Source organism: Phacochoerus africanus, chromosome 6, assembly GCF_016906955.1.
Source record: "Phacochoerus africanus isolate WHEZ1 chromosome 6, ROS_Pafr_v1, whole genome shotgun sequence".
NCBI classification, from domain to species: Eukaryota; Metazoa; Chordata; class Mammalia; order Artiodactyla; family Suidae; genus Phacochoerus; species Phacochoerus africanus.
The window spans coordinates 352804-378846 of record NC_062549.1 but is presented as its reverse complement, the minus strand read 5'-3'; the positions used below and the strand labels follow the sequence as shown (position 1 = coordinate 378846).

General features: G+C 65.7%; 4 protein-coding genes across 8 annotated transcripts; 1 reads left to right on the top strand and 3 right to left on the bottom strand.

The window, feature by feature from the left end:
* Positions 1-122: 122 nt before the first annotated feature.
* On the bottom strand, positions 123-11378 carry ZFTRAF1 (zinc finger TRAF-type containing 1). Its single transcript, XM_047785638.1, has 4 exons — positions 10983-11378; positions 3233-3471; positions 2476-2687; positions 123-915 (listed from the first exon to the last, which is right to left on the bottom strand). The coding sequence occupies exons 1-4, from the start codon at positions 11361-11363 to the stop codon at positions 524-526; spliced, it is 1224 nt and encodes a 407-aa protein (XP_047641594.1). The 5' UTR covers positions 11364-11378; the 3' UTR covers positions 123-523.
* Positions 11379-12541: 1163 nt separating this feature from the next.
* TMEM276 (transmembrane protein 276) lies at positions 12542-14079 on the bottom strand. The gene is made up of 2 exons (XM_047785669.1): positions 13515-14079; positions 12542-13318 (listed from the first exon to the last, which is right to left on the bottom strand). The coding sequence occupies exons 1-2, from the start codon at positions 13605-13607 to the stop codon at positions 12833-12835; spliced, it is 579 nt and encodes a 192-aa protein (XP_047641625.1). The 5' UTR covers positions 13608-14079; the 3' UTR covers positions 12542-12832.
* Positions 14080-14426: 347 nt separating this feature from the next.
* On the top strand, positions 14427-22008 carry KIFC2 (kinesin family member C2). Of its 5 annotated transcripts, none has more exons than XM_047785521.1 (18): positions 14427-14480; positions 14843-14942; positions 15106-15187; positions 15646-15798; positions 15954-16078; positions 16159-16224; positions 16314-16442; positions 16810-16887; positions 17000-17114; positions 17191-17300; positions 17921-18029; positions 18140-18297; positions 19876-19980; positions 20063-20184; positions 20271-20394; positions 20485-20614; positions 20698-20957; positions 21047-22008. In XM_047785521.1, the coding sequence occupies exons 4-18, from the start codon at positions 15702-15704 to the stop codon at positions 21299-21301; spliced, it is 1983 nt and encodes a 660-aa protein (XP_047641477.1). In that variant the 5' UTR covers positions 14427-14480; positions 14843-14942; positions 15106-15187; positions 15646-15701; the 3' UTR covers positions 21302-22008. The 5 variants fall into 5 exon arrangements, with proteins under 5 accessions (XP_047641477.1, XP_047641475.1, XP_047641474.1 ...); XM_047785516.1 differs by lacking the exon at positions 14427-14480 and adding an exon at positions 15369-15520 and having other exon boundaries at positions 14743-14942; positions 15646-15784; XM_047785518.1 differs by lacking the exons at positions 14427-14480; positions 16159-16224 and adding an exon at positions 15369-15520 and having other exon boundaries at positions 14741-14942; positions 15646-15784.
* Positions 22009-22056: 48 nt separating this feature from the next.
* FOXH1 (forkhead box H1) lies at positions 22057-23974 on the bottom strand. Its single transcript, XM_047785639.1, has 3 exons — positions 23422-23974; positions 23039-23143; positions 22057-22934 (listed from the first exon to the last, which is right to left on the bottom strand). The coding sequence occupies exons 1-3, from the start codon at positions 23593-23595 to the stop codon at positions 22086-22088; spliced, it is 1128 nt and encodes a 375-aa protein (XP_047641595.1). The 5' UTR covers positions 23596-23974; the 3' UTR covers positions 22057-22085.
* Between the last annotated feature and the right edge of the window lie 2069 nt (positions 23975-26043).

Below are 26043 nucleotides of genomic sequence, written 5' to 3'. Positions count from 1 at the left end.
GGTGAGGTGGGGGTGGCGCGTGAAGGTGCAGGAACAGGGAGGGGCGGCTCAGAGCCCGGCCACGCCAAAGCCCCCGCGCTGTCCAATTACAGCCACGCCTTCGCCTCGAACAAAACAGCAAGTAGGAAACAAGGGTGCCTTTTTAATTGCAATCAAATATGCCGTCTGAGGTCAGCGCCCCCGAGCCCGGCCCAGGAGCCGCTTGCAGCCCGGCATGAGGAGGCGCAGAGTAGGCCTGACCCCCTGCACGACGGGGGCCGGGCGGGCCGCTGGGCCTGGCCACACCGCGCCTCTCGGTCCCCAGGCAGCATCTCCTCTGCGGGGGGGTGGGGGGGGCCAGCCTCCAGCGCCCGGGATGGGGGGGCAGGTGGGGCGGAGGGCGAGGCGTGGGCACGCACACCTTCGCACACGCATGCAGACGTCCCAAGGTTCGCTTGGTTCCTCCTCCTCCGTGGCCGAGGGTCGACGGCGCTGCGAAGCCACCGCCGGGCAGGCGTGGGGGGCGCGCGCGTGCGCGGCGCCCCTACTTCTGGATCTGGAACAGGAAGAGCCGCAGGTTGATGTTCTTGGCGGCCAGCAGCTTGTTGCACTCCACGGAGTCGACGATGGGCAGCGGCACGTAGTCCGTCTCGTTGCTCTCGTTGGTGAAGACGAAGTGGTAGATGACGGGGCTGATCTTCACGTCCTCGTACGGGCCCTTGAGCAGCAGGAAGGAGCACTCCAGGGGCGCCGTGACCTTGCTCTTGAGGAGCAGCTGGAAGGACAGCGTGCGCTTGCACGACAGGTTGGGGTTGCGCTCCGAGTCGTTGACGCGCGCCTTCAGGACCCAGGTCTGGTTCAGCACCGTGAACCGCGGCGTCTCGTAGTACAGGCGCGTGATGAAGTCGTCCGTGCGGTACGGCCGGAACTGCACCTCTGTGGAGACAGACAGGCCGAGGGCCGGCCGTCAGGGCGGGCAGGGCCGGGCGGCGGCGCCTTCCCAGCCGGCTGAGGCCGCGGGCTCAGCCAGGGAGGAAGGCCACTTACCCGGACACCGCGTGCTCACTTGTCACAAGGCAAGTCAAACGCAACTATGGCAAACGGAGGCGCACACAAGCTTGGGGAAACAACTACAAACAGAAGTGACACGCGTTAGCTGCAGGGAGTCCAGAGGCTGCGAGGGGTGAGCGGCCGGCCCCGCCTGACCCCGCTGGCCCCCCTCCTCGCTCCTCCCCAGGGCCCAGCAGAAGGAGAGGCCCCGCCCTGGGGCCGTGGGTAAGCAGACACACAGACAGGATGCAGTTCTGTGAACAAATGCACTTTATTGGTTCTGATACAGAGCTGCCAGGAAAGCCGGCGGGCGGGCTGGCATGTGGCACCCGCACCTACGCTGGGCTGTGAGGCGGAGCACCAGCGTGCGGCCCGGTGCTGGGCTCTGCCAGCCGGCCACAGGGCCCATTGGTCGGCGGGCGACTGCCACCATCACACAGTCCTCTCGGCACAGCCCATGGCCCGTGGCCAGCGAGTCCCTCCGTGGAGGTGGCCAGTCTGCCCTGCCCAGCCGCCACCGCAGTCATGATGCCTCGGCCCACCCGGACCCTCGAGGCCCGGCCTATTTGTGACACGGTGCCCACCAGGCTATGACTAACCGGGGACGTGGCCTGCTGCTGAGGCCCCGGGCCCTCGGCCTCCTGAGCCTCCACAGGCCCTCACCTAGCCAGGCCCAGGGCTGGACGGCACAGTCTGACTGGACGCCTGTGACTGCCCTTGACGCTCTGAGCCAGCTGCCTGGCGTGGGCAGGGGAGGGCAGAGCACCCTCAGCAGCTCCAGCGACAGCAGGTGCTTCTTGCTGTCTGTGTCGGGCCTGACTCCTGCTCCCCAGCGTGTCCAAAGGCAGTGGCGGTGCCAGGAGAGCCCGGGAGATCCAGCGGGCCTGGTGCAGTCCAGCCTGCCCATCCCTGGGCATTAGCTCCCAGCTCTGCAGTCTGAGTCAGGCACCCTGGCCCTGACCATCTTCTCGCTGGCCTCAGGAAGCCCATGGCCACTGCAGTAGCCGCCTGCAGGCAGGACCCGATGGGACGAGTGCTCTTCGTGCCCCTGGCTCCGCAGGGCAGGCCCCCAGCTCCCGGACCCCCAGACCCCCACCTTCTGGTTAGACAACCCCCCCCCCCCGCCCCACCGTCCCATGGCTGTACAGCCCCAGGCTGCAAGGACGTCGCCTTGCTGAGGCGGCAGGGCCGGGAGGGGGGAGGACAGGTGGGAGGGAACCTGGTGAGAGCCATGCAGGTGCCTGCAGGGTCCTGCCCCCAGCCCCGCTCCGCCTCCGGCCCATCTTCTCCCCTGAGGTGTCCTCCCATCGGCCGGGAGCTTGTCCGAAGCCTGGCCGTCCGGTGCCACCTGCGCCTGCTGCCCGGAGTCCACTCCCGGCCCAGGCTCCCAGCTGCCGGGCCCACCCCTGGCCAGTGCGGCATGCAGCGGGTCGCAGGGCCCCTCACCTGTGTAGCCGATCTTCTCGAAGCTGAGCAGGCTGAAGATGCTATTGTAGAGCTGCATCTCTTTGCGGTGGCTCTGGTCCATTTCGTCCAGGATCTCCATCAGCTCATTGCCCGTCTTGGTTGGGTGGGCGCACGCGGCCTCGTGCACGGTCAGCTCGTGGAAAGGGCCGTGCCACGGGCAGCCGATGCGCTTGTACTTGCACTGGGTGACCCTGGGGAGGAGGCGGCACCCCATCACACCCAGGCCTGTGGAAGGTGGCTGTGCCCAGGGCTCCGTCGCAGGTGGGCTTCCACCCAGCGCTGCGCAGTGAGCCACCTCCTGAAGGATGCGGTCGTGTGCCGGCCCCCAGGAAGGGGTCAGAGTGCACGAGAGACTGCGCGGGGTAACATGCGAGCCGTACGTACGCCAGGCTCCCTGGGCCGGGTGGGGGGCTCTCTGCACCACAGCCCCAGGCCCCACATGCCTTCCCTGCAGGGGCGGCTCAGCAGCCCGGCCTGCTCTGCCCCCAGAGCTCCAGGGCTGGCCATGGTCTCCTGGGCCAGGGACGCCAAGGACGCTCTCTAAGAAGCCGCCACACAGCCACGAAGAGCACCGGAGAGCCAGGGCGATGTCCGGACAGCCACCGGGGGCAGACTTAAGCACCCGCTCTGGGGGACCTCACGCCCGCCCCTCCAGGGCCTGGGCCCCAAGCAGCTTCAGGAGTGTCGGGTGCGCCGGCGCCCCGCCTCCGGCAGGCCGACCAGCCCAGGCACCCACCTGTCCTGGCACTCCTCCTTCTGGTGCCTCTCCAGGAGGGAGCGGGGGAACTGGCACAGGCAGAAGCCACACTCGGAGGGCAGCTCGCTCACGGCCTTCTCCACGGCCAGGTTGCGGCAGCAGAGGCTCTTACTGATCTCGCAACGACAGTTGGGGCACGTGGCCTGCTCCTCCTTCAGCCGGGCATCTGCTAGTAGGTGGATAAAACAGCCAGCGCACATCAAGTGACCGTTAGTACACTGCGAAGAAGGAAAGGGAGATGAAGCTCACGGACCTGCGGGACGCGTGGAGCCCACGCGCCCGCCCCGCCGGCCGTTCTCATCCTGGGACACGAGCTGCAAGAGGGGCCGCGGGCGCCGGCGCACAACAGGCAGAGGCTGCCGTTCCGGAGGGCCAGGCCTTGCTCCCGTGGCACTGCGGTCCGAGCCGACAGGGCCCCTGCGGAGAGGGCGCGTCCAGGGGAACCCTCTTTGGCTTGCGGAAGTCACAGCTCTCCACTGGGGCCTGAAGCCTGGCCTTTTCCCATCTAGGGGCCAGAGACTCTCCCAAGAGTCCCCCTCAGGGCCGGGCAGGGGACGCCTAGAGGAACGTGGGCCCTCAGCTAGGCCTGATGGTGGCACTCCGCCAGCAGCAGCCACTGCCCCCCATGCCAAGACAGGTGGTCCTCTTGCCAGCTCCGGCCAACCCCCAGCCCCACTCCTCCACCGCAGCCTCCTTGGCCAGCACAGGGAGGAGGAGACTGGCTACCTGCAGCAGGTGGGGGCTTCCCGAGGGCTGGTGGCACTGGTCTGTAGCAGATGGGGAGGCTGGGCTGGCCCGGGACAGGGGCGCATGAGCCGTGTCCGCCCAGGGAAGGCAGGAATGGAGGCTGTGGGCGCGAGCCAGGCCCCCTCCCTTTCTGCATATCTGAGGCCCCATGAGCAGGGCGGGGGGGAGGGGTGCAGGGTCCTGGCGCCTGTGGACAGCAGGCTGCAGCTCAGCTGCCTCAGGCCCCTCACTGGTTCCACACGCACCTCCTGGGCACCCACTTGGCGCTGACGAGAGACGTACCGTGGCCTGTGGGCCCGGCCCTGCAGGGGCTCGCGGGGGGCGGGGAGGAGAGGCCCACACAGGAACCAGGTGCAGGAGCAAAGACAGGCTTGTGCTCCAGGCAGACACAGCTCCCAGTCCCCTGAGAGCTGCTGCTCGCCAGCGCTGCAAATCCCCAGAGAGCTCCTGGGTCACAGGACCCCGGGTGGGACCCAGCATGGCAGGGAGACTCATGGGCCACCGCCTGGCCATGCTGCGCGCATGCCATCACTTCAGGGGTCCGTGTGCCCCGAGTTCAGGGCCGTAGGAGGCAGAGTGGGCTCTGAGCACTCGGGCCTGACTGGGGCCTCATTCGCAGAGGCCACATCCACACAGACACTGCAGCTGAGCTGCACTCAAACCTCAACTTCCGAGTCAGGTCAAAAGTTACAACGTACAAGACGAGGAAGGGTGCCTGGCAGGGGCCAGCCGGCGCCAGCTCGGACGCACGGGATGGCTGGGGGTGGACATGGGAGGCTGCCCCAAGAGCGGGCAGGGCAGAGAAGCTGTCCGTCCGGTCTGCCCCCTGGGGTCCGCAGAGAAGCCCGAGATGCAGCACGTGGAGGGGAGGGTGGCGGACACGACACCATCGGCTGCTGCCGCCCCGCAGGAGGTGCAGCCCAAGAGCCCAGGGTACACGGCCTCTCACAGCCCCGCCAAGGGCCTGAGCCAAGAGGCCCCGGCTTAGCCATGCCACAGCCCCAGCTCCCAGAAGGCAGAGGGCAGCAGCACATTCTAAGCTGGCCACGATGCCTGGAGGAGGGCGCTCCAGGGTGCCCCGGAGGCAAGGCAGCCCCTGAGGAACGCACACGATTACGGGGCCAGCTCTGGTCCTCGATGCTCCTGGCGAGCGGCTGCCCAGGCAGAGCCCCAGGGCCTGAGCAGAGGGGCAGGAACGGGCCTGGCCGGTGGGCTGCCCTTTGGCGCTGGGGGCCCAGCCAGGGTGTGGCCTGAGGGTGAGAGACTCGCAATGGAGTCCTGGGACCTGGTGAGGGACGCCGAGGCTGCCGCGGGGGTGACTGCTCACTCCCGGCACTGTCCCGAAAGCCCCTGCTCTGGAGCCAAGAGGGGTGACATACGAGGCCCTGACCCCCCGCAGGCCTCGCCTTAGGACCTGAGTGACGGTGGCAGGGACCCAGCCTGCCAGAGCCCCCAGACCCCACCCAGGCTCAGGCAACACAGCACCTGCCCTCCCCTGGGCTCTGGGGAGAGGGGTCACTGCCCCTTCAGCCCTGACAGCTTGGCTCTGAGAACACGGCCGATCAGCAAGACGCTTGAGCGCTGCCGGCTGGCCAAGGACCAGCCAACGCTCACCTGCAGCTGGCCCCTTACCAGCCACGCCAGGATGCTGTGTGGACAGCAGGTGGCTGGCCTCAGCCGCAGCAGATACCCTGCCCAGGGGCCTCTCCACAGCAGGGCAGTCACCTGGCTCCAAAGCCTGCCCCACCACCCAGGCCTGGCCCAGGGCGGCGCAGACCAGGCCTCAGCAGTGGTCAGGCTGGACTGTCCCCAGCCAGAAGCCAGGCCTCAGAGGACTGTGCAGAGCAGCACCTCCTGCCAAGCCTCTGACGGACAGCACTGGCCAGGGTGGGCCAGAGTGCTCCACTTGACCTACCAGGGCCTAGTCCCCAAAGCCTGCGCACCCCAAGGAGCAGTTCCTGCAGCACCCAGGCCGGGCTTCCTTCCCACCACCTGCCAGAAGACCCTGGAGGGCGTCCACAACCCAAGACGACATCCCTCCCAGGACAGACGCTGGCTTGACCCCACTGGCGGCCACCTCTATGAGCTTCAGCTGGTCACCTCTCCCTCTGGGCCTCGACTTCCTCAGGCACAAAGGCCAATGGGGCCAGGACTGGCCTTGCTACGTGCTGAAGAGGGAGGAGGGGACAATGCGTATGGCCGCGTGGCTCAGCCCCCACGGAGCCTCGGAAAGGACTCTAGGCACAAGCCTGGGATTTCAGCAGGACTCCTCCCTCACCGCTGGGTTTCCCAACCCCACCAAGTGGGCAATGACCCTACTCAGCCCAATGACCAGGAAGGGCGCATCTGTACCTGCCTCCCAGGACACCACCCAGCAGCCCCTCCCTCTGCCTGGCAGCAGGCAGTGAACCTGCACCCAGGCCACACGTGCCGCACGCCGCCACCTGAACCAGCTCCTCCCTGGGCACGTGGAAGGAACCGCCTGAGGGCCTGAGGAAGAGCCCCGGCCTTTGGGGCAAAAGCAAACCTCAGACAATGCTCCCAGTTTCTGGGGGTCCAGTCCTTGATCGGAAAGCCTGGGGTTCCCCCACTCCGCTCTTTACCGCTAAAGGAAGGCTCAGCCCCCAGACCCATGGGAGTAGCCCGCCCATCGTCCGAAGCACAGCTGAGGGCGCCAACCCCGCACGTGCCACTCAGCCCAGCCGAGGCCTCCCTGCGCCAGGCCCAGCGGGGCCTCCCGGAGCCCCAAGCCCCGCACACGCAGCTTGTATCTCAGCCTCTTCTCAACAAGGGGCCCCGAAGGGACCACGCGGCGTCCAAGGTGCACAGCTGTCTCCGGCGAGGCCGTGACTCACCTCCACCAGCTCTGGGGGTTGAAGTCCTGGGCCAGCAGTTCCTGAGGTCCCACCACCCTGAAAGCCAGGACCCGAGTGGAGACCAAACACCCGCAGAGGCAGCTCCTGCTCAGAACCCAAGGGCTGCATGGCTCAAACTCTGACTCAAAGGGTGACACGCATGACAAAGAAGACAGCTTCTCATCCAGCCGGTCCAGAAACTCCCCTCTCTCGGCCCTTGATTTGGACAGCTGAGCAGACATATTTTCAATGCTCTTTTCTGCTCATTTCTCACCCCAAAGCATGAGCCGGCTACAGTCTCGGAGCTGGGGCAGAGGATCCCAGGCCACGAGGGTGGGCGGCCCCGTCGGAGATTCCCAAAACATCACCTTGAGGAGAGGCCGCGGCACCTGGCAGGCCAACAGATGCCAAGACGGTGCCCTTGGAGACCCCCCCCCACGTCCTGTACGCATACTGGCCAGGATCCAGGCAGAAACGGAACCACCCTGCCTCCTGGTCTTTTACCAGTGTGACTGCCAATTCGGTACCCAAGCCCCTTGGGCTGAGGCGAGTCCTGGTGGGGACAGGTGGCCTTAGGGGTGGGAGGACGTCCCCAATCCTCCCACAGCATGGACAGTGGCAAGTGCACTAGCCAGGAGGAACAGGCCAGGCATCCTCCAGCAAGAGAAGACCCCTCAGCATCAGGGGTGCTGCCTCAGTAGGGCCACAAGGAGCAGGAGGGGGCACCCAGGCAGAAGGGGCAGGGCCAGGTCTGAGGCCAAGAGCAGAGTGCACAGGACCCGAAGGTCAGTTGGTGCCACACCCCGTGACAGAGGCCCCCCTCACTACTCCTTCACCCCGATGGGGTGGCAAGGAGCTTTCCTGGCTGAGCGGCCCCTCCCTCCAGCTTCAGCCGACCTCAGTGGGTGAGGGCCAGGTCTGGCTTACGAAGGACATGCGGGCCTCGTGTGAAGGGCTGGGGTAGGGCCCAGGTCAGGTGTCCGGGGCCAGGCTGACTGCAACACTCCAGGCACCACTCACGGAGGCTGAGCTTCCCCCAAAGGAGTCCAAGGGGCCAGTTCGCACCGCCCCGGGGTGCGGGGCCGCACGCAGACAGGTGCCCCCCCCCACGTCAGCACGGAACTCCTGCGGCCTCCCACCCCCAGGGCTGACTGCTGCGGTGCCCGCCCAGGGCACATCTTGTCAAGCCAGTCACCAAAGACACACCTAACACCCACAGGCAGAACATCAAAGCCAGCACCCGCCGGGCCTGCCGGGGTCCTGCCCTGAACCGACACAGACCATGGTGGGAGCCACCGGCACGAGTGCCCTGGTCTGACACCAGAGCCGGTTTCCCAGCCCAGGTGGCATGGTGTACCGCGCATGGGCGGGGAGCAGGCGACACGGGGCCAGGGGCTCAGGTTAGGGAGCAGACGAACAAGCCCATCTGTGCAGCCCAGGTCTGCTCTCGCCAGCATCCAGGCTTCCCTGGAAGTACAAAGGCAGGTAGGGGCTGGCGGCCAGAAAGCAAACTCTCGAGTGACTGTGCACCCAGCCACCTCCAGAAGCCCATGGAGTTGCCCCTGCAGCCCCCGTGCCAGGCACCGCATGCAGGGCTCAGCGTGGCCACTAGTTCTTCTCCTCAGCCCAGAACTAGGTACTATCTTGAAAGGCCCTCAGATGCACAGCCCGGCTGGTACCCTCCCCAAGCCACGTATCCCGGTGGGGTCAGGCAAAATACTGCCCCAAGGAACAGAGAGCAGGACACACCACATGCCGAGGCCAGCCCACTGGAGACAGCCAGTCAGCATGACTCACCAAAGGTGGCCAAGAGAGGTGTAGGGTCGGAGCCAAGGCCGAGAAGGTGTAGCCAGCCGTGGGCCCCAACCTGGGGCACTCATTTCAAGGCAGCATATGTGGGGCCCATGCTGCCCTTGACCAGATCCTCCCAGAGCCAAGCCAACTCTGATGCCGACCAGGCAACAGCGTGGGCCTCTGGCCCGCCCTGAGCCCCTGCTTCACCCGGCAAAGTCCCCATCCGGGGCTGTTGCGAAGGTGAAGCGGAACACTGCAGGTGACAGGGAGCCACCAAGAGGCCTTCCCTCAGGCCCGTCACATCCCAGGCTCCGGCGTGGGTGCAGCGGTGCAGCTGGGCCCCACACACGCTCCCATCCCGTGGCAGGTCTCCTGGCAGCCACAGGGAGTTCTGGCCCGTGGCAGGGCTCCAACCCACCCTTCTAGAACCGCGGGTTCTCCCAGGGATCGCATGTTCCAATGCTTTCTCCAAGCCTCCGGAGACGAGAGGCAAACAGCTCCCTGTCGAGGCGCAGGTGTCACTGAGAACGGAGGGGGGCACAGGGCCAGTGCCAGAAGCCATTGCTCCGCACCAGTGGGCCTGTCCCGCCGTGCTCCAGAGCCAAGCCCACTAGGCCACCGTCAGGTGGCCTCAGTGCCTTCACTTTCCACCACAGCTGCTCAGTTGCCGGCCTCGAGCCCGCCCCGGTCAGAGCTCAGCTCCCAGCACTGTGCGGGCCGGTTTGAACCAGCCGGGCTCAGAGGCAGCTCTGGCCAGAAGCAGAGCTGCAGCTCTCCGTGCTGAGGGGACCGAGAGCCGGCACCACACAGCCTGTTATCCTGCCAGGTCCAGCCCCAGCCCATCCACAGCAGGGCAGACGAGGCGCCAAGTTACCCTGGGAGCCCCCACCATGGACTGGGCTTCTTAGATGCTCACTCGAGGCCCACAGAAGGAAGAGTTCTTCCATGTGAAAGGATCGAAGGTCACGGGCAAGGAAAAAGGGCCAGTCCTGAGGTGCACCCCAAGGCTGAAGGGGTTATGAGACGCGCTACCCCAATCCACGCTTGGCTAGGAGGATACTGTGGCCTCTGGCCAGGAGCTTCCCAAAGCCCAGGAGGGTGGGTTGAAAGCCAGTGTCCTCTCCCCAAGGAACTCAACCCACTTCCCCACCAATGCCTCGTCTTTCTTCTCTCCATCACCCAGACACACTGGGGTCCTCCCAAGCAAACTCAGGCCCGAGTGGGAAGGATCTGGAAAGACAATCCAGACTAGTCCTGCACTGTTCACTACGAAAACAGCTCTCTCACCCCTCGTCCCCAGTTTGAGTATAAGCAGGGAGACAAGGCCCCATCAACCATGTGCAGCTCCTGTACATGCAAAGACAGGTGACAGGGCACCTGCTTCACCCCTCAAAGGTGCTCTGGGGGCGTGGGTATTATGGATGGGGGTTGAGGTGGAGAAAGCCAAAGGCTGCACAGTGATTCTGGGACCAGAGAGAGGTGGCTCCTGCTGCTACATGGCACACATGTCAGACCCACCTGGGTCCGGTGCCCTCTCTGACAGCTGGTTAAGGACTCCTGAGTCCAGCCACCACGCCCCATCTCCAGATGGAAGTAAAGTGGACAGACCTCCTAGAGCACGGGGAGCCTAGGAAGCCATGTCTGGCGTGGAGAAGGCCGGACGTGGCAGGAGCCTAGCCTGAGGCATAGCAAGTCCAGAAGACGCTGGGTTGGGCTGGGGCTGGTCCAGACCATCTGGACGGTTTATCCAGACCAGGAATGAGGGGAACGGGTGGGGAAGAAAAGAAGTGACCCCTCCCTTCTCAGCCTTCTCTCAGAAAGAAATGCCAAGGGGAAGGGGATTCTTCCACTAGGGAGAATAAAGGGGTACATCCACCAGGAGCATGAGGACACATCGGGGGGTGTGTCATGAAAGAACCGAGAAGGAGCTCTTGAGGAAGAGGATAGACCAGGGGCTCCCAGAGCCCAGGGAGCTGAGGATTTAGGGGAGCAGGCTGGGAGGTGGGCAGGAGGGCGGGCATCTGTCACCAGCTTTCTCTGGGGCCATCTTGGGGGGGGGGCGGCTGGGGAGGGGGCAGCAGGGGAACCTGAAAAGAGGAACATCTAAATGGAAGACAAGAGATTCACATCAGGAAATAAGGGGGAAAGAGGATTCCGAACAGGAAACAAGAAAGTCCTGAGAAGAACAGAATGAGGAGCTTCCGAACAGGTGCCAGAGTCCCACCTCTGGGCCCCAGGGCTTGGGCCTGGCCTCCGAGGAGACGCGGTGCCAGGGGGCCCGGCCACGGCGGGGCTGGAGCCGAGCCGGGTCGGGGTCGGGCCGGCGGCCCTACCTGGTACACGGAGGCTTTGGGCAGGTCCAGGCAGACCGTGCAGCACAGAACCGAGTAGAGCCGCTCTTCTAGCTTCCCGCTGCCCGCCGCCGCCGCCGCCGCCGCCGCCTCGGCCGCCTCGGCCGCCCGTAGCCGCTTCTTGGGCGGCGCGTCGGGGTCGCCGGCCGCCTCCTGCAGCTGCCGGGCGCCGGCCAGGCCCGCCTCGTCTGGGAGCCCGGGCCCCGCGGCCTCGCCTAGCGCCGCCGCCGCCGGTCCCGCGGCCGCCCCGGGCCCGGCCCCGACCCCGGCCCCGACCCCAGCGCCGGCCCCGACTCCGGCCGGCACGGAGCCGGCTGGCCCTGCGTTCGGGCCACCCCCGCCGGCCTCCTCGGCGCCGGACATTGCGGCCGGCCGGCCGGGCGGGCGGGTGCCGGCGCGCTCCCCGGGCTAGAGGTTAGGGGCGCCGCGCGCTCCCACCGCCCTCTCGCCGCCGCCGCCGCAACCCCGCAGCCCCGCTCCCTGCGCCGCCGCCTCAGTGGGTCCGGCCCGCGCGTCGCCCCGCAGCCTCCGCGGCCACCGACCCCGGCGCGGCCGCCATCTTTGTTTTCGCTGCGCGCTCTTCCCCCCGCCCCGCGGCCGCCACCGCCCCCTCGGTTTCCCAGTCACGTGACCGGCGTGAAGCCAATGCGGCTGCGGCTCGGGCGAGACAGCCCCGACGGCCAGAGCCAATGGGCGCGCGAGGGCCCGCCCCTGCAGAATGTGGGCGGGGCCCCGGGCGACCGGCCCCGGCGCGCTCACCCCTGCAGGGAAGCCCTGGCCTGCAGGGGTGAGCGCCGTGCTTCCCGCTGGTGCTAGGCGCGGACCACACGCCTTGGTCCTTGAGGACCTGGGGCACCCTCGGATCCCCCACGTCTGGATGTGTCTGCGCCTTTGTCCCCGGACACACAGGCTTGCGTGCGCGGGGCTCAGGCCAGTCGCTTGAGCGAGAGACCCCGCCAGCTACCCCCTCCCTCTTGCGCGGGACCCGATGTGCTTCTATAGGACTCAAGGGCAGGGATTCCCCAAAGGAGGGCTCTGGACCTGAAATCTAGCCCATTGCTCTTCCCACGCCCGTTTCTTAATCCTGCGCTTAGGAGCTGAGGAGTCCGCTGAGGAAAGTGAGGGTCTTCAAAAATCAGGACTTGCCTTGCACAGGCCAGAGGACAAACGTGTAGTGTAGAGGTCGAGTCAGCCCTGGGAAGGGATGTACATTTCCGAGAAGAGCTGTGGAACAGCTCTCCCCTGTGCCCACCCCAGCCTGGTGGCCCATGGAGCTCACTGAGCCAGAGAAACATGAGCTAGACCTTGTAAGGATGTTCAGAGCTCCACCATGTCCCAGGAGAGCAAGGGTTCCTATGTCTCCGCAGTCCAGGAGCCCTTCTGACAAAGGTGCATGCCCAGCAGGCCAAGCTAAGTCAGGCCTTCAGGGTGGTTCCAGGGCATTGACTTCCTTTGCTCAGGGAACCAGTTGCTGCCCTGGGAGCCCCAGAAGCTCCTGGAGGGCCCCTCAATCCGTCTCAAGAATGGACAGATGCCACATACCTGCTAGAACCCTAAGGTTTATTGCAGACCAAGCCTCTCTTTGGATCTACAACCATGGCCAGCCCAGAATCAGGCCCCCAAATGTGCCTGGGACTTGGTCCCCCTCATTCTGGTCTAGGCAAGTCCTCACACTCAGCCAGAGGAGGAGACAGTGCCCAGACTCTGCCCCCTGACCAGTCACTCTGTAGCAAGCTGGCTTCTGGAGGGAGAAGAGCCTCTCCCTAGAGGAGGAGGCCCGTGAGGGGAAGGCGGTAGCCAGGGGAGAAGGCTTGCTTTGCTGTCTCCAGCCATCACTCCCACTGCAGGCGCTGTGCGCGCAGGGCCTGGTGGTAGGTCCAACTGCCCGCAGCCAGGGCCCAGCGACAGAGGTCCTCCTTTGGTAGCAGCAGCAGTCTGTCCTCCTCCAGCCGGCTCAGGAGGCCTGCAGCACCCAGCATCACCCCCCCCCACATTCCATAAGTGTTGGTTGTGAAAACAGCCACGATGAGGATGGTCACAGCAACCACCAGCACCACCGCCTGGCCAGCCACAGAGCGGCCCTCGGCACCAAGGTGGTCACCAGCCACTGCCAGCACCATGCCTCCTCCTAGAAGCAGATTGGCAGAAGAGCAGTCCCCATTCATCCAGTGGAAATCAAAGGCCAGAAGGGGCAGGCCAATGACAGTGGCCACCCAGGCTCCAGCAAGACAGTCTTCATCTGTGCGGAGCCCTGGGGCCAGCATGGTGGCAGCGGCCAAGGCCTGGAGCAGGAAGCCAGCAGCGGCCCCTCGACTTGCCTGTCAACACAGGGAAGGGGGGAGATGTAGGGAAAAGAGGCCAGGACCTTCCTTTAAGCAGGGAAGGGTTTGGGGTACTCACAGAAGCCCGGCCTCCATGCTTACCTCCCACCACCCTCTCGCTGATTCAGGAAACTGGCTAGGTTTTTTGGGTTTGGGAGTGGGCTATGCCCCTGCCCCGCCCCAGGGTACTCACCTGGGCAGTGCTCACCGCCGCATGCAGAGACACCGTTCCCAGTACCAGGTGGGACAGGGAAGCGCTCCACTCGCTCCATGGCCTGGAGGCCATGGCACCTCTGGCGGTAGTGAGTTTGAGGGAACAGGAAAAGGATCCTCAACTTTGGAGAAAAAGGTGGAGGCCGGCGACAGGGAGCCCCTAAGGGCGGCTCTCCGGGCCTCCCAGGTTCCAGAGTCCCATTACTAAACGAAACTCCCGAGCCCTGAGGTCACTGGACACAACCGTGGGGAAGGAGAACCTACTTCGGCTGGGAAAAGGGGAAGACACGGAGCGGGGCCTGGACCGGGTGGGCGTTAGCTCCAGCGCCCTGGAACCCAAGTCGGGGCGCAGGGCCAGGGGTAGGGGCGCGGAGAGGGGCGCAGGGCGAGCGCAGACCCACTCGGCCCGGCCCCTGTGCCTAGGGAGGCGCCGTCCTCGGCACTCGGCGTGGAAACAGCAGCCGTGCGAGCGCTCAGATCGCTGCGACGCGCGGCTGCGGCGCAGCGGCGACCAGCAGGCCGAAACCAGCCCACCGCACCGCCCTCCGACTCCCGCCCCGCCTACCGCGCGCGGCCTGCGGCCACCCCTTACCAACCAACGAGAGGAGAAGAGGCTAGAGCGGCGGCGGCGGCGGCGGGGGGGGCGGGGCCAGGGCGACGCGGGCGGGGAGGCGACCTGGTTGTAAGAGGTGGGCGGGGCTAGGAGGGCCGTTGTCTCCTCGCGCCCCGCACACAACCCCACCCGTCTGGAGAAGGGAGTGGCCTGAGGAAGGAGCCTCGAGGGGCGGGGCGGCGAAGGGGCGGGGTGCAGCTGGAGAAGGGACGAGGGGGAAGGGCCCCGAAGACGGAGCGGGGAGGGGCGGGGCCTCTCGGGGCGGGGCGAGAAGGGAGGGGCGGGGCGACAAGGGAGGGGAGCGACCGAGGAAGAGCTTCGAGGGTAGGAAAGGTGGGACACCTGCGCGGGCAGAAGCCTCTCAGGGGATAGAGCCCTGGGGGCCCCTCGCAGAGGATTGGTAGGGATCCTAGAAGAGGGGATGAGGGGGCTATGGGTGCTCTCAGCCCGGGGTCTCCGCTACGTAGGGTGGCGGCCTCGAGGACACCTGTCTCTGGGCCCCTTTCCTCGGGCGCCGGTCCTCCGCCCGCGGGAGCCGGGCCGAGGGGGCGGCCGCCGGAGCATGCGCACCGGCTCTGCGGCGGGCGGGCGCGGAGTCGGGGCGCGGGGACGCGGGGCGGCGAGAAGCGGGGCCCTCTGCCGCCCCGCGCTCCCATGTACGCCTTCTACTCGCTGCTCATCTACATCTTCTACAGCCTATTCCGCAGGGATGGCGGGGCGGCGGCGTCCGCCGATCCTGGGAACCCCGCCGGCGACCCCCGTCCTCCTGGGAACGGTTCTGCAGGCCTGCGCAGCGTAGGTTCCAGGGCGCTGACGCGGGGGAGGGACCATGTGGACGACCCTGTCTCTGATGTTGGAAGCTGAGATCCCTGCACCAACCCCTCGGGCTCAGTCCCCGAGGCAGGCAGCCCTAGGCCGCCTGGCCTCTCCTCAGGGGCTCCCCCTGCTCCCTCCCTAGAGTGTCCGCTGCAAGGCCGGGGGTCGCCGCCGCCCCGACCAGCCCACCGCAGAACTGTGGACCGAGCTGACCGGCCTGGTCGGTAGGTAATGGTGCGTTAGGAACGCTGCCTCCCCGGGGCCGTGAGGGAGCGACACCGTCGGAGAGATGCTGGGGCGCCTGTGACCCCTTTGGGAGGGAGGGACCTGGCAGGTACCAGCTGGTGGCCTAGCGTTTGACACGTGACCCAGGACACCTACCCATCCCACTACCTGGCCTCACAGGCTGCTCGGAGTCTGAGGGTGGCCCGGGAGGGGCAGCCGAAGGCGCTCCCGCCGAGGTCTCCCTGGAAGAGGCTCTCGTGCGCCTTGCTGAGTTCCTCTCAGTCCAGCTGGGGGCGGAAGAGAGCTTGGGGAATTCTCCAGACCTGAGCAAGGTAAGCAGAGCGGAGACTCCTCCTCCAGCGACCTGTGCTGTTTCCCCACTTCCTCTGATCTCCATTCGTAGCGCTGCCTCCCGGGCCCTCATTCTTGCTCCCTCTGATTCCTGTTTCTTTCACAGCCGGCTGATGTTCCCCCACTGCTGACGGTGACTGGTCAGCTCTTGGCCCTCCTGGCATGGATTCGGAGCCCCAGGGGAAGGCAGGCCCTGCACCAGGGGACTCAGCCAGCCTCAGGGGTGCAGCCCCCTGTTCAGGCTGGTGCGTAAGGAGTAGTGAGTTGAAGGGGGAGCTTGTCGAGGAGGTGGCACCCACTGGAAACCGAGTGACCAGCCATGAGAGGTCCCAAGCCCTTCCCCGCTCCCCAGGCGCCCTCTCCTTTAGGCCGGCGATGATCTCTTCAGTCCTAACGGGGTCCCCCTCCTCCTAGGATCCCCGTCCCAAGAGGAAAGCCCTTCCCATTCCCCGAGGGTTGAGGACCAGGGGCAGCAGCCTCCGAGGTTGGAGGAAGACCAGAGGGCTTGGCAGCGGCTGGAACAGCTCATCCTGGGACAGGTGAGGGGCCCAGGAGGCAGTGGGGGGCTGGGAGCGGACTGGCAGGAAGTGTCCCACCCTGTGCCCCTCCCTCCTTTCAGCTGGAAGAGCTGAAGCATCAGCTGGAACTGCAGGGGCAGGAGCTGGGTCAGCTGCGCCTGGGAGTGGTGAGGCTGCTGGGGTGGGCGCTGGAGGAGGGGGACGTGAGTGCGCCCCAGACTCTCAAGTGAGTCCTGAGAGCTTCCTTCTCTGCCAGGGGGCGACGGACTCAGAGAAGAGGGTTCAGCATCTAACTTTGGAGAATAGCGCCCTGAAGCAGAGCCTGAGCCTTACTCGGGACCTCCTGCTGCGCTGGGGCCCAGGCCCCCCGAGCAGGGCCCCCCAGGTACCTTTCACTGGGGCCACCTGTGCAGTCTGGGCCTCTGTGCACCCGGTCCCCCAGGCTTCCTCCTGCTCACTGGGGCAGAGGCAGGGGACAGGGCCCGGCCAGGACTGTGGGCAGCCTGTGCACGGGGTAGCCCCACCAAGGAGTCTGGGCCTTGGAGAATCCCATCCCTTCACCTGCTGGCTCCTCTGAGTGACTGTGCCCCAGAGAGCAGAGGGACTTGGGAAAGGGAGCACTGCATGGCTCCATGACCAGCTCTGCCTGTCCTTCTCCTCACAGCTTTTTCATCTGTGAAATGGGGCAGCTTGAGTGCCCCGCCCCAGTTCTTTCCTGGCTCTGTAGCTGATGTGGCTCCTTCTCCTTGTAGGAGGAGGCAGGAGCACTGGTGGAGCTCCAGGACCAGCTTCAAGAGGCCCAGGACACCACAGAAGCCCTCCGAGTCCAGGTGGGCACGGGGCCAGGGACCGGGGAGTCTGGGGCGCTGGGAAGAGGGTGTCTGAGGCAGAGCCTGGTAAGTGCCTGTTTCCTCAGTGACAGGGTGGGGTTGGGCGGGGCAGCTGGGGGTGCAGGAGGTGCAGCTGCAGGGCCTTCGGGGGGCCCTCCGGCAGCTCCAGCAGGACACTGAGCAGAACTGCAGACGGGAACTGCAGCAGATGCGTGGGCAGCTGGCAGGTGAGGGCTGGGGCTGGGGAGATGGGGGCACGGCCATGGAGTCTGGACTTCCCTCACCACATCCTTCCCCCGCCAGGACTTCGTGCCTGCATGGCCAGCCTGCGTCAGGGCTGTGGGGACCTCCGGGGCCTGGTCAGCACCTTTACCCAGAGCTGCCAGGGTTCGCTGAGTGAAGCCCGGGGCCAGGTCAGGACCGATTCCCCTTCTCTTTCAGTTTTCTTTTCAGACCGCACCTGTAGCACATGGAGGTTCTCAGGCTAGGGGTCCAACTGGAGCTGCAGCTGCCGGCCTGTGCCACAGCCATACCAATGCCAGATCTGGGCCGTGTCTGTGACCTGCAGCTCAGCTGACGGCAACGCCGGATCCTTAACCCACTGAGCAGGGCCAGGGATTGAACCCACATCTTCATGGACACTTGGGTTTGTTACCACTGAGCCACAAGGGGAGCTCCACTTCCTCCTCTCTCACCCGCCTTCTGGGCCTTCGCGTGGGGGGAAGCCCCGTTCTTCCTTCCTCTCCAGCAGCAGAGAGTTGCCTGTTGTAGTGGAGGCTGGAGGCTCTGGAACCAGAGAAATTGTGTGACCTCATTTTTGTTCCATATAAACTAGGGGGACAGTGATTCCCTCACAGGATGCCAGGAAGTCCAGGGGAGACGGATGACATCCTTGCCCATCCTGGGCCCCCTAGGGGACGCCACAGTGGACGCAAAGCCATTGAAAGCTGCGGGTCACCACAGCTGCCACCCCACGCTTTTCCATGGGTCTTTCCTCCCCCCACTGTCTGCCTCACATCTGTGTCCCCCCCAGGTATCCTGGGCCCTGGGGGCACTGTCAGCGGGAGGGGCTGGGACTCAGCTCCTCGAGGCACAGCAGGGTCCCCCAACTGGATGCCCAGGGCGAATGCTGGAGCTCAAGGGTATGGCAGGTTTGGGAAACCAGGGGGTGGGTGGGCAGAGGCAGAGCAAGTCGAGCCTCTCCGCGCTTCGGGACCTGGGAGGCAGCTGGCTGACCTGATCTCCACCCCAGGAAACATCCGTGTGCTGTGTCGGCTGAGGCCAGGGACACCCTCCAGCCTGGTGAGCTTGGAGCCCGGCCCGGGTGGCAGTGTCACCACCTGCTATCGAGGGCACCGGCGTCGCTTCCGCCTGGACTGGGTCTTCCCTCCACATGCCAGCCAGGAGGAGGTGATGCCCCCCTCGCCCCTGTGTTGACAGACCAGCCCTGGAGTCCAGAGGAGGCTTGGGCTCCGCGTCCCTGTCTGTCTGCCCTCCCGGGGGAGTGGCTGGACTCCAGCAGGGAAGGGAGGGAAGGGGGTGGAAGACTTGGAGGGCAGGACTGGCATCCTAGCGGGCACCTCTTTTCCTTCCAGGGTTTTCCCTTTGCATCCCCCCACCAAACTCTGGCCCAGGGGAGACAGACCTTCAGTTTAGCCAGGAAGATTCACGTTTGCAAAAGTAATTTTTTGCCAGGAAACTAAGGAAAACGAACGTGTCTGAGGTGGTGGTTACTGCGGAGCATAGCTGGGTGCTGTTGTTGTGGGGGGACAGTGGTGTGACCTCCTTCCCCCAGGCTTCCCTGGTTGCCCACCCCCTTCTTGCTTTTTGGCCACAAAGGGGAAGGGAGCGCCGCAGGTGAGCTTCCAGCCTCTGGGCTCGCCCACCACCCCGCACAGACCCTGCCCTCCTTCCCTCCTCCCCTTTCCTGCCAGACCCAGCAATGATGCTGCAAAGCAGAGGCTTAAGCCCCAGCCCGCCACTTTGCTTCCCATTGCACACAAACCTTAAGACTGGAGCTTCCATAGCTCAGGAAGTGGAGGCTGAGAGCAGGGAGGGGGCGGGGGGGGTGTAGATAAAGGGCAGAGCAGTCAGACTCGGACCTGTGATGCCGCTGGGGGACACTGGGAGATGAGAAGCCTGGCAAGTGGCCAGGGCCCCCCCACTTCCTGGCGCCGCGGCTCTTTTCTGCCTGCCTCTGCTGCACCCACCGCCATCCATCTTTAGTCTCCATCCCAAACCGCAGACCTGAACAGGGTCCTCTACTCAGTGTATCTGGATGAAGGAGCTAAAGGCACCTGTCACTGAGCCCCCTCCCCTGTGCTCACAGGCCCCCCACCCCATCACTCCCACGGCTTCTTTCTAGTCATGGCATTTAGTGACCTCATGGGGGATTCTGGACCTTGCCCTCATGCTCAGCCAAGCAGAGCTGATGGCCCATTCAGTCACTGGCCGTCTTCTGGACACAGAACCTGGCCGCCTCATTACTCAGAAGACTGCTGGTTGGCGGTGTCCAGTTGCCGGGCAAGACTCAAGCCCCAGCTCCATCCCTTCTTCCCCTGGCTCTCGGCACCACTCCTGGCTGCCCTCCATCCCCTACACCCCGGGACCCTCTGGGCTCATCCTCGTGTGCCAAGTGCCGGACTGGCCCTCTTGGCCCATGTTCCCACTTAATCCTCATGACAGGGGCCACTACAGTCCTCCTCTCACAGAGGGAAGGATGAGTGACTTGGCCGAGTCACACCCGGGCTGGGCCCTTGCCTGCACCTTCCACCCAGACTTCAGCACTCTGCCCACCCGCTCCCTCTTCCTGTCACATCCTTTCCCTTCACTGCCTGGCAAGTTCTTGCAAACGCCACCTTCTCCGGGGAGCCTCCTCTGTCTGTTGGGAGGTCCGCCCGCCTCCTCCCAGGGGACCCACGTGTCGTGTGGCTTAGTCCGGCCCCAGGTCCTGGGGCTCAGGGCCCCTCCTCCCTTCCTCCCCCCCAGGTCTTCAGGGAGCTGGAGTCGGCAGTGCTGTCCTGCCTCGGAGGCTACAGTGTCTGCATCTTCACCTACGGTCAGACAGGGACGGGGAAGACCTACAGCATGGAGGTGGGAGAGGCCGGCGTCAGGGCGGCTCCTGGGGCCAGGGGCTGGGATGTGAGCCCAACGCGGCTCCCCACCCCGTTCCCAGGGCCCACCTGAGGACCCTGGCATAGCTCCCCGGGCGCTGCAGTCACTGTTCCGGGAGATGGGGACAGGGGGACAGCACCGCGTCACCCTCAGCATGGTGGAGATCTACAACGAGGCTGTCAGGTCAGGGCTGAACCGAGCCGGCCGCGGGCTGAGGCCCCAGCTCCTTCTGGTCCGGCCCCCAACCAAGCCCTCCCCTTTCTTGCCAGGGACCTCCTAGCCCCAGGGCCTCCCCAGCGCCTGGCAGTGAGGCAGGGCCCAGCCGGCCAGGGGGGAATCCAGGTGGCAGGCCTCACCCACTGGGACGTGCCCAACCTGGAGGCGCTACACCAGGTGAGGCTCCCAGCGGGGCCGCGCCGTCGCCCAAGACCCCGCCCTGTCCCTCCCTCCCCGGGGCGCAGCCCCTGCCGCTCTGTCCTCCAGATGCTGAGCCTGGGTAGGAGCAACCGCGCCACCGCCGCCACCACCATGAACCAGCACAGCTCTCGTTCGCACGCCCTGGTCACGCTGACGCTGCGCGCGGCGCCCCCACGGCGCGGCCCGGCCACCGCAGGTACCGCGGGCGCGCCCGAGCCCCGCGGGGGCCTCGCGGCCCGGAGACCCGGCCTCCACGTCGGGCTCGCTCGCCCCCCGCAGGCACGCTGCACCTGGTGGACCTGGCGGGCTCCGAGCGTGCCTGGAAGGCGGGGGCGGCAGCCGGCACGCCGCGGGAGGACCGGGACAGCGCCCAGCGTCTGCGCGAGGCTCGGACCATCAACCGCTCGCTGCTGGCGCTGGGGGGCGTGATGGCCGCGCTGCGGGCCCGCCGGCCGCACGTGCCCTTCCGCGACTCGCAGCTCACGCGCCTGCTGCAGCCGGCGCTGGGCCCCGGCACCACCGCGGTGCTGCTGCTGCAGGTGCGCCCCCGCGGCTGCGGGCCCGGGAGCGGGGTTGGCCTGCCGGGCGCCGCCGGCCACAGCCCGCCCACCAGCGCCGCTTCCCGCAGATCTCCACGCGGCCCGAGGACCTCGGCGAGACCGTGTGCTCCCTCAAGTTCGCCGAGCGAGTGGGCCAGGTGGAGCTGGGTCCGGCCAGGCCCCGCAGGGCCCCGCGCTCCGGGACGCCCTCGTCGCTGAGCACGGACACACCCCTCACTGGGACCCCCTGCACCCCGACGCCGTCCCCTGGCAGCCCCCCAAGCCCTGGCCGGGACAGCGGCTCCAGCTCGGCCCTGCCCCCGCCGGAGGACCTGGCTTCGTAGTCCTGCCGGAGGAGCCCGGGCAGCGTCTCTGCCGGCAGAGGCGTCCAAGTCCCTGCTCCCCTCGCGACCTCTTGGACCTCTGGGGCCCCGGCGTCCCCCAGACTCCCGGAGCCCACCCCCTCCTCCCCGCCCCCAGGAGCGTTCCGCCCGGACCACCTCCCCTCGGCCCGGGCCCTTAGCTCCTTATCACCATCTGCTGTTATCGCGGTGCACAGCAGGGGATCCCAGAGCAGGGGCGGCAGATCCTGGCCAAGTGGTCACCAGAAAGTCACTCCCCGGCCACCAAATATCAGACTTGCATTAAAACGTTGTCTTCCTTTACTGTTCTCTCCCCCCACCCCCACCCCCACCCCCGCCCCCAAGGGGGCAGGGCCTCTATACCCTATTCCCCTTGCCCCCTAAGGTGCTACCTCCTTCCCAGGCAGTTGAGGAGAACAGGGTCTAAAGGCCGAAGCCACCATTAGTTTTCCCTCCCCCATCCCGGAGCCAGGGAGGGGAGGTGACAGGCGGTGATGGATGGATGGAAGGACAGATGGACAGAGGGCCGGAGGAGGTGAGACCAGGAAGGGCTACTCCCAGCAGGGCCCTGCTCCTTCCAGCCTTGCCTCTGGGGGTAGGAGACGCATCAGTGGCCATCGGGGCCAGGGGGGTGCCCCCCTGGGCCACAACTCTCCTGGGCCATCCAATAAACACGTGGACCCTCAGCACCGCTCGGCTGGCGCCTGGTGCTTCAAGGCTGCTGTAGTCACACACACCTCTGGGACGGCATGGCCTTGGCTTCCCCTCAACCAGCCAAATGGTGGCAGGAGAGGTGGGAGAGGAAAGCAGGCCCGGCCCTGAGAGCCTCACAGGCTGTCCCGGAGAGCAACCAGCCTGGGGTGGGGGCAGCGAGGTCTCGGGGCTGGCTCACCCACACGTCGTAGATGCTCTTGTTGGGTGGCACCCCCTGGAAGAGGGCGTCGAGATCCCACAGCAGCCCCGGTGGGCCGTGGGTTTCAGGGGCCACCCTCCAATAGGCTGTGCTGGTTGAGGGTGGGCACCCGGGGCAGGAGGGAGGTGGTAGAGGGGCCAAGGGCATTACCACATTGGGGGTGTAGATGGGCAGGTAGGAAGTGGGCAGCTGCCCCCAAAGTGAGGCCCTGTGACCTCCCCCAGCCAGGCCCCCAGGGTCTGGAGTACCCTGCAGTAAGTGGAGGGGCCAGGCTCTGGCCTCCGGCCTGCTGGTTCCCCCCTGGGAGGTCTCTCCCTCCACGCTCAACGACCCTGGGAGGGGGCAGAGGGGCCACGGAGGCCTCCTGGAGGGCAGGACTGGCAGGGGCACCTCTTCCTCCCCACTGCCCTGGGAGCCTGACCGGCCTGGGCTACTCCGTGGCGCCCCCTCCCTGGAGTCACCTAGCAGAGACTTTATGCTGAAGCCCTCGCAGGGCTGCGGCTGGGGACTGGGCGGCCGGTAGGGCCGGCCATGCAGCACGTAGGGGCCCAGGTCCTTGGCGAAGGCTCCCCTCGCGCCCCTGCTCTGCCAGCGCCGGCACAGGGCTGTGTTCTGCAGCCGCAGCGCCTCGGCCGGGATCAGGCTCACGTCGACCGCCCAGAAGTTGCCCTTGGCCTGGGGCTTCGCGGGATCCTTGGGCACCTGGTGGGGGAGGGGGGCAGGCTGGGGTGGGGCCGCACGACCCCGGATCCTCAGCATTTCCGCCGGCGACCCGCCCCCATGCTCCGACCCTCGCCCTGCCCCACCTTGCGGAAGCATCGGTTGGAGGAGAGGTTGTGGCGGATGGAATCCTTCCAGCCCTCGTAATCGTCCCTGAAGAAGGGGAACACGGCCTGGACCTGACGGATGATCTGAAACCGCCGGCGGGCGCCGTGAGCCGGGCGCGGGCGGGCCCCCCGCCCCCCCGCCCCTGCCGCCCTCACAGAGGAGGGGGCCCCTCTGCGGGAAGGGTCCTGGCTGAACACCTTCGTTCCTCGCCGGGCGCCCAGGCCAGGACCCTGGTGGCCCAGTTGGGTAGGGCCAGGCCGGGGCGGAGGCGGGAGGCCGAGCCTTCGAGGAGGGTCAGGTGGAGGGCCCGTCCGGGTCAGGTCCAACCTCGGAGCGTGAGGGAGAGCGGGGGTCCTCTCACCTGGGCCAGCTTCAGCCTGCGGGAGGGTGCGGCCTGGATTACCAGGGCGATCATGGCCAAGTAGGTGTAGGGGGGCTTGTCATGCCGCAGGTATCTCTTCTTCCTCCTCTTGGGGGGCTCAGAGGGCGACTGCCCCCCAGGAAGCTCCAGGCGCGGGTTGCTGCAGGGCCCCATGCGGGGGGAAGCGGGCAACGTGGGCAGGGGCCTGGCCCAGTGGTGGGCGCGGGGCTACGGGGCAGTGTGGTGAGGCAGAGCTGGGGCCTGAGGCCAGGCGGGGGCTGGCGGGCCAAGCCCTTTATCATTCGGATGGAAGGGGGAGGGGAGGCCAAGGGAGGTGGAAATCGGCGGTGGGGGAGGGGAGCGTGCAGAGGGCAGCCACAATTAGCAGGTTTCGGTTAATCTGGAAGGGAGGGGCAGGGAAGATTCCAGTGGGGCTGTAGGCGGCCACCCAGGCCTTACTCCTCACCCCTGGGGCTGCCTTTGCCACCCCCTAGAGGGGGAAGGAAAAGCCTTTGGGAGGGGCTTATGACCCTCGGTGACTCTAGCCCATCCGGATCTCTGGCTCCCATTTAACAGATGGGGGAGTGATTTGCCCAAGAAGGCTGCCAGGAAGGGGTGGGTCCTGCCCAGAGTTCAAGGCCAAGCAGCGGGTGGGACTTGGGTGGTGGTCTGGGAGGGCTTCCTATTGGAAACCTCAGAAACGAAAGGGGGACATGGTGGACCCCGGAGACTTTCCACAGGCTGCTGCAGACTCAGGCCCAGGAGGCCTTGGTGCTGGTCAATGGCGGGTCCTGAGTGCTGACCAGCCCCCATCATGCACTGTGCACTTCACTGGCCCCGGGAAAGCTGGACCTGCATGGCCTGAGAGGGCTTCCGGGAAGTGTGTTTGCCTCCCTGCTCCGCTTCTCGTCCCCGGGGAGGCTGCCACTTGGTCCTCTGGGGCACTCAGGCAGTGTCCCTGGGTGGGTGTGCGTGGATGGAGAGGCCTTCTAGCTGTAGGGATTTACGGGTACCTCTTGGGACCAGGCCTTGAGAGCACAGCCTCACGGGCCATGGTCCCTGCCCATGGGAGCCTGGGAGGACTGCCTGGCTTCCCTCTGGGCAGGAGGGAGGTCAGGTGTGTTCTGTGTGTGGGTGCGCAGGGCTTCCCAGGCAGCTGGGGTCTGACTGCGTGGGGAAGGGGCGCTCTGGGAGAGGGAGTGGAGGCCGGGGCTGGGGAGGCCTGCAGGGCTGGCAGCCGATGCTCAGTCCTGGCCAGAGCCCCTGGGTTATCTTCGCAGGCACAAGTGCAAAGCTGCGGTCTGTGAAAGATGGATTTGGCAGCTGCCCCAGAACACCGTCCTCCTGCACCCCTGGCCCTTCTCTCCCCTGAGCTCCTCCCTGACCACGTGGTCTGTGGCTCTGCCCCTCGAGGCAGTCAGGGCCTGGGCTCTGCACCTTGCCCCAAAGCAAGGTTCTCCCCTGGTGAGGACTGGGCAAGTTGGCCCAGGGAGGTGTCAGGCCCAGGGAGGCAGCAGGGGGATGGTGGTGTCGATAAGATACTAGGACCCCTAGACCCAAGGGGCACAGGGATATACCTCCCATCATTTTACTCCTGCAAGTCAGCTTCTCTTGCGCACACACCCCAATCATGTCCTTAAAGGGCTGAAAGTCCGGAGGGAGTGATAACCTGGGAGATAGGATTAACGCACATATATGACAAAATACGAGATAGGTAACCACAAGGACCTCCTATATAGCACAGGGGGCTACTCAATGCTCTGTAATAGCCTATATGGGAAAGAAGAACGGATATACACGTATGCATAACTGATTCACTCACTTTGCTGTAAACCTGAAACGAATACAACATTGTACGTCAACTATTCCCCATGCAATTTTTTTTTTTTAAAGGGTTGAAAATCTACAGCATATACAGTGGGTGCCCAGCTCTTGACGAGGTTCTGAGGGAAGAGACGAGGGGCGGGGCTGAGCTGGGTGAGGTATGTGGGTACCACACTGCTCCTTCCACTGTCTCAGGCGCCTCAGACTTCACCTGGCTTCCTCTGGACTCCTGGGTCACCTCCTCGACACCTGTCAATTGCCAGGGCTCATTGAGGGGTCCTTGTGTCTCATTAAACTATTGTGGCCTCCTAGCCCCACTCCGTCTGTAGAGGCATCCTTCTTTCCCACATGCCTTAAGACATCCCCTCTCTTCCACTGGCACTCCCCTGCTTCCAGGATAAAGCCCAGCTCTTGGTTCCATGTTCAAGGCCCCTCTTGTCCTGACGACTGATCCCTGACCGCACTTACACCCCCACCAGCCCAAGCCTACCTAAACCACACCTCAGCTTGTCCCATCGCCCCATAGCCCTGGGTCTTTCCACCTTTGCGCATGCTCTTCCCTCCATCCGTGATGCTTCTTTCTGCTTCGTGGAGCAAACTCTAACCCTCCTTAAAAAGCTCAGCCTAGGAGTTTGTGGCTCAGCGGTTCACGAACTCCAGTAATATCCATGAGGACGCACGTTCGCTCCCTGGCCTAGCTCAGTGGGTTAAGGATCCAGTGTTGCTGCCTGCTGTGGCTGTGGTGTAGGCTGGCGGCTACAGCTCCAACTGGATCGCTAGCCTGGGAACTTCCATACG